Raw genomic sequence first — 15438 nt, 5'->3', positions numbered from 1 at the left:
ATCCCTCGGTAAATATTGAGTCATATACCACGTATGATTAAGTTACCTTCCACTATATAGCAAGATAACTTGGCTGCTCTTTTAATCGGAGGCTTGTTGAGCACACTCAAGGCCACGCTTTTACACGAGTATGTTTGAGTTATTAGTGGGTCTTACTCAACTAGTTTCATAAAATCCGGATGCTTGGAAACTTGATTATTATGGAAACTAGAGGCAAAGGCTAGGCGAAACATATATGATATGTTTAGGCAACGTGTTGTCACCTAGCTGATCTAGGAGTTGTACAAAGATACAATTGGTAAGCTCAGTCACCTACCTTATCTACCTATCATGGTTTGTTGAGCACACTCAAGGTATGACTATGTGGATGGGATCCTACCCCATTAAGAGAATCCTAATAGAGATCTCTCGAGGTGATATGGAGGGTTATCATCTTGTAGAAAAGAGTGGGATAACTATTTAAAATTTTAAGACCTTGTTTTACATAGTTTATGCATGATGCTTACTTATTGCTTTATTTTATCTATTTAGGCATAATTTATATACATGGCTAATAATCTGTCACTGCGGAGCATCTTGGATGCAAATAAACTCACTGGCCCAAACTTCCTCGATTGGTTTTGGAACCTCAAGATCGTCTTGAAATAGGAGAAGAAATCCTATGTCCTTGACACTCTTATTCCACCAGTCCCTACTACTGATGCTAGTGTTGAGGATAAGTGTGATACCCCATATTTTGAAACAGTGATTAATAAAGTTGATTGGATGCAAATTGAGGTCAATTATAATGTTTAAAAGTGATGAAATATGAAAGGAATAGTTTAGGATAAAATATTCCGCACGCGAGGAAATAATAATAAAATAATAATATTTTTATCAAAAGAGAATTTGTGAGATAAAAGGGTGATTCGGAAGTCAATTGAGGTATAATAAGGTATTTTAGGTACCAAGGAGACAAGAGCAAATTTTTAGAATAAAATAATATTAAAATATTAATATTTAACCGGATGTCATAATCAAAATCAATCATGAAGAAGGACCATATGGTTGATCCAAGTGGGGGAGAAGAAATACAAATAAATTTTTGGAAATGAGCGACGAAAGTGAAATACGGGTGTTTTGCTAAGTCGAGCCAACGCGGATAAGTGAATTTTGATAATTTGGTAGTACACGTATAGAGGAAGGAAAATAGATGAAAATTGAAATTTTTAGATGTATTAAAAGGATTGAATTTGAAATATAAAGATTGAAGGATATGTAATGGAATTAATGAGAGAAATGAAATGAACATATAGTAAAATAATAATAATATATAAAAAAAATATAGATAAAAATAGACCAACATGGGTAGCCGCCCATGTGGTCAATAAAAAGAGTCAAGAGACTCTTTGATTTGCTTGATGGAGGGAGGCCGGCCATGTGGAATAAAATGGAGAAGGAAAGAAAAGTGGGGGGGCCAACCAAATTGGAAGAAAACAAATTTGAAGATTCATGAAACAAAATAATAATAATAATAATAATAATAAGTAAAGTGAAGAAGACATAGAAGAATAGAGAAGTCAGTTTTGAGGGAGAATAAAAGAGAAACAAAAGAACAAAGGAAAGAAAGAAGAAAGAACCAGCTGAGAAAAGAGAAAAAAGAAAAAAAGAGAAAGCTAATCGTGAAAAAGAAAGTGAGAGAAGAGAGAGCTGAGTTGAGGGGGCGGTTTTGCTGCAAATTTTGGAGGAGGAATGAACTGATTTTGAGGAAGGAAGGAGCAGCTTTGGCTGTTGAATTTTGAGGCTTTAACTGCTGATTTTAAAGGCTAAAAAGTCTAGTTTTTGCTGCTAATTTTGAAGGCTGAAAGGTATGATTTTGGTTGCTAATTTTTGTAGCTTTGGCTGCTGATTTTTTGAAGGAAAAATAGAGCAGCTTAGCTGCTGATTTTGAGGAGAAATAGAGCAGCTTAACTGCTGATTTTGGTGTGGATATGAGCAGCTCTAGCTGCTGAAAATTTCTTGGTTGAAAGATAAGAAGTTGTGGCCGGCGGTGAAAGAGAGAGAGAGAGAGAGAGAGAGTGAGAAAAAAAATTGTGGACAGCTCTTGTATGTGAGAAAGGAAAAAGAAAGATAAGCAAGAAGCTGTTGGTCGGCTAGAGAGAAGAGGAAGAGAAAAAGAAAAAGAAAAGAAAAGAAAAGAAGAGAAAAAGAAAAGAAAAGAAATATATATATATATATATATCTACATATATGCATATAAATGGACATGACCCAATAAGGAAAGAATGGGCATGGCCCAATTAGAAAGAGATGGGAAGAGTTCATGAAAAAGGGTCCAAAAACAACAAAAGAAGAAAAGTCCAAAAGAAAAGGAAGGTGGAGACTTGGGCCAACCTAGCCTAATTGGGTAAAATTTCTTTACTCTACTCCATGGTTTATTGTGAAATTGGACTATTTGGAGGCTAGCTCATTTTATTTAATTATACATTGGTTATTTGGTGATATGAATAAAATTTAAATTACTTTAATACAACATTTAAATTTTTATTAGGAGGTGTCATAGGACTAAAGTAAAGAAGAAAATGTGAAATTTATGAATAGTACTTGAATGAAGTTAAGAAATTTTAAATGATTCGTTGTGAAGAATTATTGATGTCGGAGGAATTTAGATGCATAATTTGGTTGAGAGTGTTAAGTTGAATGGTAAAATATTGGATGAAATGAGGAGAAATAATGTAGATTTATGATAGAATGAGAGAGAGAAGTGGAATTGATGCACTAAGTATATTGGATTTAAATTGTTGCTAGGAAAATTTATTGTGGGAGCGTGCTGAACGATGTAGGTGACTAACAACTAAGAATAATTATACGAGTACGAATCAATAACGACGTAAAAATCTCGCTATTGTGAAGTGAGTAACCTTATCATCATTTTAATTATCTAAAGTGGTCTTTTTATTTGATTTTGTCAAATTTATGGAGATGAGTTTAAATGGTTAATTTTTAGGTTTTATAAACAAAATGTGTTTAAATGAAAAGATTTTATAAATTATCTTAAAATTGAATGATGGCTTTGAAAATAGAGTAATTGGAGACCACTTGATGTGTTGTAATTTATGATTCTAATTGATGGCTTATGATAATGTGTTGGCATGACTGGTTGGAATTGTGATTTGTGAATTGTATGAATTGTTCTATTTTACATTTACAGGTTGGGTAGTATAATATTAGTCATGTCATGTTGTCAAAATTTTATTGTATGGTGGGTTTAGCTTTCTGCAGTGGGCGGGTTTTGTGGACCAACCTTTTTTAGGGGCACGAAATCCGGTTATATACGTACCTCGGTCGGAGAGGCGTGTAGGGTATCTCTTGAGGTATGGTTAGAGTTCACGTTACACCGAACCACCTCATGATGTTGAACTCTGCTAACGCCAAGGAACGACTGTGTTTTAAAACGAAATAAAGATATGTTTAACATGTATATGAAATTTTTAATAGCCTTGGCGGGCTCGAGTGTACGCCTCTGATCAAGGTGTCATTGAGTACTATTTGATGTCGTGAGACAAATGTTTATGAACGTCATAAGCCTTAATGAGAAATTAAATGAAATGCAACCGTTTGCATGGGTTGGGATGAATATTCAAATTGTGAAATACTTAATGTGATGGGATATTTTGATTGTCTCCTTTTACTCGGCTTTAGCTTATTTAAATGATGTTTGTTTACTCACTAGGATTTTATAATCTCACCACCCTCCTTTCAACCCATTTCAGGCTTAGAATAGATTGTAGATAGCTGATATCGTCGAGGACTATAGTTGGACTTACATCATCCAAAAACTGTAGGTCCATTTCTTTTGATACTTTTGGTCATTTATGGGCCCACGTGTCACTGTAAATTAAATCTTATACTTTGGTTATCTGTATTACAGTATGAATGAATTTATTTAGCTTTTAAGCTACAAAAGTTATTTACCGATAACTTTATAAATATTGTTTTATAAGAAAAAAGAATATTTTATTGAATATTTTTGTTATATTCAAATAGATATAGTTTTCCTATAAATGAATGTTTTGGACATCTAAATTCATTTTTGATTATGAAATATGTGTTTTCCACTCGTATACTACATTTTTAACTAGTTTGGAGACTAGTGTGGAAAAAATGACCAAAATGCCCCTGTAAGATAAAAATTATTTTTCTATTGTTTTGATTTGGAAATAGTTTATATCCTATCAAAACATGTTATTTTACAATTGTTGATCACAGGGGAGGTGAGAAAATTGATATTAAAGCTTTGCAAGGTTCCGATCGACCTTCTGAGCGATGAATGTCTATTGAGACATCGCGGCGGTTGTCATGGGCTCGAGGAGAGTACCAGGTCGTGACAATAAGGAAGCATATCAACGTCATAAGGATGACAATGATCAAGTAGCATGTGTGATGCTAGCTAGTATGACCCTTGAGCTCCAAAAGCAACATGAACATATAGATGTCCAATCCATGATTCTTCACCTTAAAGAATTGTTCGATAAGAAGGGACGCAGTGAGAGATATGAGATATCTAAAGAACTATTTCGATGCAAGATGGGAGAAGGCAGTTCTGTTAGACCCCATGTGCTAAAGATGATTGGACTCATCGAAAGACTTGGACAATTGGGATTAGCAATGGATCATGAGCTAAGTATCGACTTAGTTCTACAATCTCTTCCTAATAGCTTTAGTCAGTTCGTGTTGAACTTCCATATGAATCGATTGGAAGCCACCAGTCTCAAACTTTTGAATATGCTAGACACGGTAGAGAGATCCATCAGGAAAGATAAGGGATTATTGCTTCTTGTTTCTTCTTCCAAGGCTCATACGAAGCAACAGAAAAAGAAAGCCCAAAAAGGGAAGAAGGTAAAATCCTAAAATAAGAAGGCCTTAAAGCCTAAGGGAGGTGTCAAAAAGGAAAAAAGAAAGGATATTTGCCATCCTTGTGGCAAACTTGGACATTGGAGGAGGAACTGCAAGGAGTACCTAGCTACTATGAGCAAGAAAAAAAAACTTATTAAAGTTTCTAATTTAGGTACCACTTGCTAAATAATTTTACTTTATATATTAAAGGTATATGATACCTCAAAGTTGGTTCTCATATGTTTGACATATTGCAGGGACCAAAGATAAAGATGAGTAGGATCTTGGCTGAAGAGGTGACCACATGGATGGACTACCTAAAGCATTAGATGCTGCATTGGATGGTTACACTCCTATTTATATCGACATGTTGGATAATTTATTCAGATGTTTTTGAAACATTAATTATGTGAATGCTATGGGAATGGCTGGTGAAACATTTGTCTTTAGCATTTGGATGTGGAAGCTTATATGTTACAAGTTTGAATAATTATTTGGAATAATTATGTCATATTTAATTATCCTAACTTCATGTTTATCCTTGCAATGATATTTGATCAATTATGAAATATGTTCAATTGATCAAAAGATTGAATATTGATTCATATAAAATGGAACTTTCTTAAGAGCAAAACATACAGATGAATGTTCAAGAAAGAAAGCAACTTCATATTGCAATATGATTTGGTCCATATCTTTCCAACATAAAAGCCCATTATGATATTCCAAACCAATATGATTACAAGCATACATTGAGATGTATATACATCATGGGATGTTCAAAAGAGTTTGAATATTATTCTCACAAAGGATCTTGGATTTAGTGGGAGCTCAATGACAATAAAAAGTTTAAAAGGGCTGAATGGCATAACATAGAGTGACACATGCATATGATGCATACAACATAGCCTAGTTGGAATGGTCCCAAGAAGCAAAAGGGATTATACGTGTATATAAATAAAGTCATATACATCCTATTATAAAGGGCTCAAATAGGAAGATATTTAGATCGCTAGTTCATGGAACTAATAAAGGGTTCTAAACATTGTTAATTTAACAATGGAGCCATAATAGTAGAACCTAGGTATCATTGGATCTAGATATAGTAATATGACATGATGTGATGTGTGGACATCATGAAGATAGATAAAAGTAATTAACCACATTAAAGGGCACAAGTGAGTCTACATGGAGACACGATTGCTAGATGGATTTGAATCCATATATGATGAGGTAGTAATTGGCTTTGTGCTAGTGGGAGATGTTGGGATGAGCCTTGTAGCCAATTGGGATTGGTTAAGCCTTGATTCCAATCATACAACAACATCATTCATGTTGAATGATTAAAGGTTTTCCTTCATCAATAAGACATCTATTATAACAAGTTATAAGTCTAATTGGATGAAGTCCATGAGATTAATATGCCTTGCAAGGGAACTGTAATAGGTTGCAGTTATGAGATCCTTATGCATCAAAGCGTAATCTCAAAATGTTCCTAGTAAATGTATCATTGAGACTGAACATCAATGATACTTAGAGACTTGTACATTCTATGTTCCTTACTTGAAAAGTAAGCAACCGATCTCATAGGTTGAAGTATAGAGATACATGGAACTAGAATGTAGGTGCTTGCCTAGGAGAGCAAGTTCACTGAACATGACCCGCCATGAGAAGTGCATTTGGTATTTCATTTAAATGTCTGTGCAATACTTCTCATGTGTCAGTTGAGTAAATACTCCCTAGACTTGAGACACCAGATTGTCTTATGTGTGGAGTGCTATGCTTTGATTTCATCCTTACGGGTGCCTAACCAAGGATGCCAAAACAGGATGCTTTTAGGTTTGGCATGAAGCATGTGAAGGTAAATGAGTGGTCAAGATAGCAATCATCACCCCAAGTGATGTAGGGGACATATCCTAACTGTTCTTGGTTGATATTAGCTTATTGAAGCCCTTGGCCAAGGCGACTTAAAAATTATGAAAGGAGTTTCATAAGTCTTTATAAAGCTAATGATCAAACTTTAAGAACGAATATAGGGGTCAATAAGAGTATACACTGCACCATGCTCTTATCATCTCCGGGATAAATGATGAGGGAATGAATTACACTGAAAGGCTGATCACTGAAAGGTTGAGTCAAACCATCTTGACTCTTCTAACATTTGGGTGGCCATGATGGATTGCTAGATCGCAATCTTGGTCTATGAACTCTAGGTAGTTAACTTGATTAATGATAAATTTAAAGTAGTTTAAATTTATCTAATTTTAAGTTTAACTTAAGAATTATATGTTGATTTTATTGCCAACATGTTAGAAGCCTAATGGGTCAAACACCTAAAATGAATATTGAAAATAGAATGGGAGAGGTGATTAAGTTGGACTTAATCAAATTAGAAGTTATGAGCTTCTCAAGCACTTGATTAAAATTGTTTAATTAAGTTATGCGTAATTAACTAAATTGTTTAATTGAATCATTGGGCCTAATTAATTAAATTGTTTAATTAAGTCATTGGGCCTAATTAATTAAATTAAAAAATTAAGTTATTAGGCCTAATTGATTGAATTTGTTTAATTAAGTCATTAGGCCTAGTTGATTCAAATTGTTTAATTAAATTATTGGGCTTAATTAATTAAATTATTTAATTAAGTTATTAGGCCTAATTGATTAAATTAAACAATTAAGTTAATTGGGTTTCTTAAGGACTTAATTAAATTATTTAATCAAATTATTGGATTAATTGGCAATTACAAAATAGTTTTGTAATTAGGGTTTAAAATTAATCCAAGGTATAAATACCTTGATATAGCCTCCAAACAAGAGAGTGGAAAACGACTGAAAAAAGAGAGAGGAGTGAACGGCACATTAGAAATTCTTTTGTCTTGCCGTTCATTGTGTGAAGAAAAATTATTTTTCATTCACTTCTTTTTTTGTGTGTTCAGCCCCAAAATTTTGTGTTGATTATGAGTTTATGAAACTCATCTTTGCTAGCACTCCCAATCCTTACCGAAGGATTTTCTCATTCATTGGTGTGGATCACCATTAGAGGCTGCACAAAGATTCCTTGGACAGCTTTGGTTTGCAATAACCGGGCTTAGGTGGTTAATCTTTTTGAAGGCTGATTTGGTGGTTTAACAAAGGATTCATCAACCTTTGTTATTTAGGCAAAGTGATATGATCATATGCTTTTATTGTTAATTTAATTCTGTACTCAATTTAGCATGAAAGAGATCCTAGGAGGGTGAGGCGCAAATTTAATTTTTTAAATTTATTTTCGTTGCATTTTATTTGTATTTGATGCATGATCAGCTCTCACCCAACAAGGACAATCTAGGTTGTAATGGCAAATGATAAGCAACTACGCCCACGCACCCTAGTACCTTAAAAGGTCCAATGTATCTAGGGCTCAATTTCCCTTTCTGCCCAAATCTCTTAACCTCTTTGGTTGGAGAGATTATCAAAAACACATAGTCACCAACTTCAAGCTCTAAAAGTTTTTGCCTATTATCAGCATAAGATTTTTGGTGACTTTAAGCCGTTATCATCGTTCTTCGTATCACCTAGATGTATAGCTCCACTTCTTGGACCATATTTGGCCTTAAGACGTTTTGTTCCCCAACTTTAAACCAACCAATAGGTGATCTACATCTTTGACCATACAAAGCCTTCTAAGAAGCCATACCGATCATGGCTAGGTAACTGTTGTTATATGCAAACTTAACCAAAGGCAAATAATGATTGCATAAAGCCCTAAAGTCAAGCACAATTGCTCTCAACATATCCTCAAGCGTTTGAATAGTGAGTTCAAATTGGCCATTCGTCTGTGGGTGGAAGGTCGTAATAAAATCCAACCTTATGCCCAAGGCCTCTTGCAATTTCCTCCAAAATTGGCTCGCAAACTGCGTGTGAGACTCCAACCTCTATAGGCTTGTAACTAAGGATAGATGTAATAATACGAGCTAGGGGTAGTTTCGTCATTTTCTCTAATAAGCTTCCAAAAGAAAGTTTTATGATATTTTAAGGCCTAAATAGTCATAAGACTGCATAAATGATGTGTAATGATGAAAACATGAAGAAAACTAGAAATGACAATAATTTTCACGATAGGGGCAAAATGGTCATTTTTCACCTCAGGTTAAAATTTTAAGTTTTTATGAACCTGAGTATGTTTAGACCATTATGGACCTTGTCCCAGTGTCAAAAGAAAAAAAAGATTATATAAAAGATTGAAGGAGAGTAAGTTAACTAGTGGAAGGGCAATTTCATAATTTTAAGAGAATGGATAAGTTTGGCCTATAAATATCTTGAATTTCCAGCACCTTCTTGAAATTTCAGCAGCTTGTCTTCTTCTTCCTTCTTCCCTCTCACGTTTCTTCAATTCCTCAATGGGAGTTTTCTTCAAGATTCCATAACTTTCTCTCTCTAGCTTTAATTTTCATGCTTTTGGTGCACCCTTCCATAAACCCTTGTACTATTTCATTCTCTCACTTTAAAACCCTTGATAAATCTCAATTATGTACTTTCTCTCACTAGTTGGACGTTATAGAAAGAGAAAGAGAGAATTACCCCATTGATTTGGAAGCAATTGAAAGAGAATTGACTAGAAAGGAGCCCTAGGGTAAGTGATGAATTAAGCTTGGTTTTTAGCTGCAGAAAATGGCTAGTAATTGGGATTTATGAGCTATTTGATTGTTAACTATGTTCATTACTTTTAGTGATTAAGATAGTGAACATAGATAGCCATTTAATGTGGCAATTGAAAGCTAGCTAAGAGATAGTTTTTAGGGTTCATAATGTGTAAATTGACCTATTGATTATGCTAATGTGATCCTAGGTTCTAAGGAAGCCCCATCATCTCATTTGGACAATTAAGGGAATTTGAGTCATCTAAAGGCTCTACAATCAATTGGTGAGTGGACTGCCTTCAAAACTTGTTTTGGGAAATATAATGTATTTGCCACCCATTTGAATGAATTATCAAGTTTTTCATAAAGACAAGTGCCTAGGGAACAAGCTTTTGCAAAATGGTTTTATGTTGTGATATGTGATTGCTATGGACTCATGCACTATTGTAGTATGATGATATATAAATGTGTGTGTTGTGCATGATGAATGATATTGTGTATAATGACTGTAACCATGTGTGTGCACGATATGGGGGGGATGCACATGCCGGTGATGATGGTGGCATGAGAGATAAATGATGATAGTGCCCGTATGCACGATGTGGGGGGATGTACACAATGGCACTGATTGTGCACAATGTGGGGGGATGCACATGATGGTGCTGGCTATGTGCACGATGTGGGGGGGATGTACATGAGCCGGGTGTGATTATGATGATTTTGATGTTTATCTATGTAATTATGCATATTAAGACTTATGAAATGAAAACTTATGAATGTGATATATGATTGACATATATGATAAATTTGATACATTGCACTTTGGGATTTTTCATGTGTTGTAAGTTGATTTTGTTGATTTAGCAAGATGGCCTTTTTGTTGAGTGAGGGGAAACTTTTCTCTTGTTGCTCTGTTTTCACTGCAGCAAAATTCATTCTCGCTGCAATGAGAAACTCTCGGGTTTGAGAACCTTCACCAGAACTAGTTCTCACTGCAGTGAGAATGTATTTCGCTATAGCGAGATAGTCACTGTAGCTTCTCGCTGCAACGAAAAGGAATCTCGTTGCAATGAAAAACTCTTTATTTCATCAGCTGAATTTCACTGCAGCGAGAAACCTTTTGTTTTTGGGTTATAATATCGCTGCAACGAGAAAGAATCTCGCTGCAGTGAAAAATCTTCTATTTTGGTCTCCTATCTTGTCAAATTACCGCCCTATCTTTCACTTCTTTACTACCATATCGGAGCATGGACTTCCAACATTAAGGATTAAATAAGTTAAGTTTAAAATGAGGAGGTTTAGTGAGAAACCCTCGGCCAGTTGAGAAACTCTCATTCGGCTAATAACTAAATCCCAACGTCGTTGCAATGAAAATTCATTCTCGCTGCAGCGAGAATGCCTTTCCACTGCAACGAAGATTCGTTGTCGTATTTGACTTACTTGTGTAATATTGAAGCCTTCATTCTTCAAATGGTTCGTTATGTATGGTTCATGATTTTGAAATGATTAATCATTTAAGGGCTTGACGAGGGGTTTTTAATAAGAATATCAACAAATTGCATTGTTTTGAAAAAGAATGCATCATGATTTCATTAAAGATTCCTTATGGATGCTTGTTCCCTTTCTTGTTCACTTACTAGGTTTATACTCACCACTTTCAACTTCATGTTTTCAGATCACGAGGTAGCTGGTAACTAGGACGAGATGTCCTTGTAGACTTGTATCCATCATTTGGTAGGTGTCTCGACATTCAGTAGCTGTGCATTCGTCCGAGTCCCTCCGCTGGAAGTCGAGTATTATTTTTTTGTGTATAGACGAACCTAGTGTAAATTGTTAAGATACATGTTGTAGACAATGTATATACACTTGTTTGGTATGCCAGTATGAGATGGCAATGTGTAGTATTATTTTGAATTCTAAGTTACGAAATATGACTTAACTGTTTATGATGGAATGATAAACATGTCAGAATAATAGGCTTGTTTAGGCTTAGTGGACTATGTCCATTGGGCCCATGCTCCGATCATGGCCCGAAATTTGGGTCGTGACACTACGATCCTTTATCAAACAAGATTTGAGCTGGAATCCCATGTAGCCTTATAATCTCATTAACATAGATTTGAGCATACCGAGCTGCTTTATACTTAGTCTTGATCGGTATGAAGTGAGCTGACTTAGTTAGCCGATCAATTATCACCCAAATGGGATCATAGCCACCTCTAGCTCATGGTAAACTCATTACAAAGTCCATTGCTACATGTTCCCATTTCCACTCAAGTATCAATAACGATTGCAACAGTCTCGATGGTCTCTGATGCTCAACTTTCACTTGTTGGCAAGTTAAACACTTAGAGACATACTCAACCACATCTCTTTTTAATCCTAACCACCAATATGTTGGTATATGCCCTTGAGCCAATTGGATTGATCAAAAAATATATATAATGTCATTTAATGCATACTTAATCGCATAACTATATGTGATAGAGGTTTTCCTTTATGTTAGTGCAATAATAAGGAGTTATTAAGTACTAATTAGATAAAGCCCATGGAACATAAAGGCCCTGCAAGAGAATTATAAAGTTGTTACAATTATGAGATCAATATGCATCAAAGCCATGTTCCTAAAATTGTTCCTGGTCATTGTATTCTCAAGATAGGGCATTGATAATGCTCAAAGATTGGTACATGTTAACCCTCCTTACTTGGGAAGTAAGTAATCGATCTCATAGATTGAAGTATATGGGATACTTGAGGATAACATGTAGGTGCTTGTTAAAGAACAAGTTCACTGAACATGACCCGCTATAAGAACTTCATTTGGTATTTCACTCAAGTGTCTATTGAAAATGTTCTCATGTGATAGTCGTGCAACTAGTCCTTGGACTTAAGACACCAGGTCATCTTGTATGGCGAATGACATACTTTGATTTCACCCTTATGGGTATAGAGGCGACCAGATGCCTAAATAGGGTGTTTTTGAGTATGCCATGAAGCATGCGAAGGTGGATGAGTGGTCAATAGAGGATTTATCACCCCAAGTGATATGAAGGGATGTATCTCGCTTGTTCTCAATTCTTGATTAACTTGTATAAAGTCTTTGGCCAAAGCATGATGAATTTAAGGAAAGTTAGTTTCCTAAATTCATAAGGTTAGTCATGAATTGTGAGAACTAATATGGAATGTCATAAGTAGACACCGAGCGATACTTAATGACATATCCAAGATATTTGATGAAAGGACCATATTGCATTGAGAGGCTTATCACTGAAAGGCTTTGTCAAATTCTTTAATTGAATCTCTAACATTTTGGTGGTTATGATGTATTGCTAGATGCCGCTCAAGATCTATAAATATAAATTAATTATTAAATTGCTATTTCATTATGATTTATATTTATTGCCAACATGCTAGAAGCCTAATGGGTCAAACACATTAAGTAAAATGATTGAGATTAAATAAGAATAATTAATTAAATTGAACTTAATGGAAAAAGACCAAAATAAATTGAGAAATTAATTAAGTTCTCAAATACTTAATTAAATTAAAATACAACTGTTGTATTTAGGGTTACAAATTAGTTTGGCCTATAAATATGTTACGTTAGAAAACTAAAACTCTAAGCCTCAAACCACTTCTCAACCTTTTCATAAAATAAGAAAAGAAAAATAGTTTTCTTCGTCTAACAAAAAATAAGATTCGGCAAGAACTTTTTGTCTTTTGTTTTAGAAACAAAACTTGCTAGCACAAGTAAAATCCTATCTTTGAGAAGGTTTTATTCAGTCACTATGTGGATTACTGTTAGAGGTCAAACACTTGGGTAGCTGAAGATTTGACAAATCCTAAAGGTGAAAAAGCAAAAATTTTGGATTTAATTTGCTCTTGATTACGATATCTAGAGTAAGGTATGTAACTCTTAAACATATGAGTGTTCATAATTAATTTGAAAGTTACATGAAAACACAATATTGATCCTGTAGGATTCGACTATTTCTCTGATTAAATATTATTTTATTTTTTTGCTGTCTTATATTTTTAATTTTTTTATTATTTCCTTATTTAAGCATGAGGTCGAATCCTAGCACAATACAGAGACTTCAAATCATGATACATCTTGGTAGCTCCAAGGTGTATCACTAGGGTGCCAAATGCTATTCTGCCAAAATCTCATTTCTCAAGTTGTCCATATTTGCACGTGTACTCAGGATCAATATCTCATCAAACCATCTATGTTGTACACAAAGTCTTGAGCTTTATCTTCACTTATATCTCCAAATATCTTGTTCGCTCCATTAGTTTTTAATGATAATAAAACATTCCCATTCATTTGTGTCTAATATCTCTACTTGAGTGTGCAGAACAAAAATTATATGCCAAAAATAAATAAATCATTCAAAGGCATATATCAAAAATTATATGAATAAGGGAGCTACAATTGATCAACAAAATAGAAGCCTCTTAGTTGGATAATGAAGGGTATTAGTCAGCTAAAATTCAAATTAGAAGTTGGCGAGCTCAAGAGGTTTGAGAAACAAAGAAAACTTAGTTGACCAAGAAGTAGGTTAGTCAACTAAGAGCCAATTGATAGAAATTTAGACTTTAAGACAGAAATAACTTAATCGACTAAGAAGGAAGTTAGTCGAATAAGTGCTCATTGCCAGAAACTAAGATTAGAAAACAGAAACAACTTAGTCGACTAAGAGCGCAGTTAGTCAATTAAGATCATTCTATAAAAAAATTTGAATTGAGCACTAGAAGACAGATTAAAGGACAGAACTGCCACCAAACTATTTCCAACAATCAAAAACTGCCTAACACCTATCAGAGTTGATTTTCCAAGTATTTAAGAGGCTTCCAACAACTAGAAAAGTAATATAAGGATTCCAAATCCAAAAAGAGCTCAAAAATTGCAAAAATCTTCAACATTCTTTCTGCACTTCACTCCAATCCTTGTAAAAGATTCAAGCACTTCACTTTGTACCACTTAGATCAAGTCAATGATCATAGGTACACCTTTATTTCCCTTCTCCTTGTATGCTTAGAGTGTGAGAGACACACTAAGGGAATTTATTCAAGCTTGGATTGCTTAATTGAGTGTATAAGTTCTAACTTAGCCTGGAAAAGTTAGTTGTTGGGTTTTGGTTGATCTCGATAAAAATCATTGTGAAAGGTTTTGGCTGAGCCTGGTAAAAGCCATTGTAAAGCTTGGTGGAAGCTTGTAAATTTCACTGTTCATAGTGATATCATTTAAATATCCTTGGTTGAACAATCAAGGTAGTGGATGCAAGTCTTGGACCGAACCACTATAAATTCTGATGTGATTGTCTACTCTGTTTTTAGTTTTTCATTCATCTTTAAATCATTCTTTTATTTTGTATTTGTCCCCATTTAGAAGTTAATTCTTGTAAGAGCCAAAAAGTACTATTCACCCCCCTCTAGCACATTTATTTGGGACCCATAAGTGGTATCAGAGCAAGTTTCCTGTTCTTAAGGTCTAACACCCTTTGGAAAGATACAAATGGCTCTTCAAAAATCAGTAGTTGCTGAGGGACAGTCCACAAATAGACCATCTCTGTTTGATGGCTAAAATTACCCATATTGGAGTACTAGGATGTCAATATATATTAGAGCAATAGATTATGAGATGTGGGATGTCATAACTGATGGTCCCTTTATTCCTTCAACCTTAAATGTTGTAACTAACGAGATGATTTCTAAGCCAAGGTTTGAATGGACCGAAGCTTAAACCAAAAACGTCCAAACAAACTTTAAGGTAATCAATACACTACATCGTGCTTTAACTCCCACTAAATTCAATAAGGTGTCAAGCTGTTCCACAGCCAAACAAGTGTGGGATAAATTTAGGATTATTCATGAAGGGACTTCACAAGTTAAGGAGTCCAAGATAACTCTTTGAACCCATAATTATGAGATGTTTAAG

At 34.6% G+C, this 15438-nt stretch overlaps 1 protein-coding gene across 1 annotated transcript; it reads left to right on the top strand.

Annotated features, from left to right (window-relative positions):
* Positions 1–4434: 4434 nt before the first annotated feature.
* Positions 4435–5204, top strand: LOC148761218 (uncharacterized). The gene is made up of 2 exons (XM_088809268.1): positions 4435–4878; positions 5133–5204. The coding sequence occupies exons 1-2, from the start codon at positions 4435–4437 to the stop codon at positions 5202–5204; spliced, it is 516 nt and encodes a 171-aa protein (XP_088665394.1).
* Positions 5205–15438: the final 10234 nt, after the last annotated feature.

The sequence above is a fragment of the Theobroma cacao genome, chromosome 8, assembly GCF_053813885.1.
Source record: "Theobroma cacao isolate CCN51 chromosome 8, ASM5381388v1, whole genome shotgun sequence".
Taxonomy (NCBI): domain Eukaryota; kingdom Viridiplantae; phylum Streptophyta; class Magnoliopsida; order Malvales; family Malvaceae; genus Theobroma; species Theobroma cacao.
The sequence above is the reverse complement of the archived record's forward strand: the minus strand, read 5'-3'. Positions and strand labels throughout refer to the sequence as shown.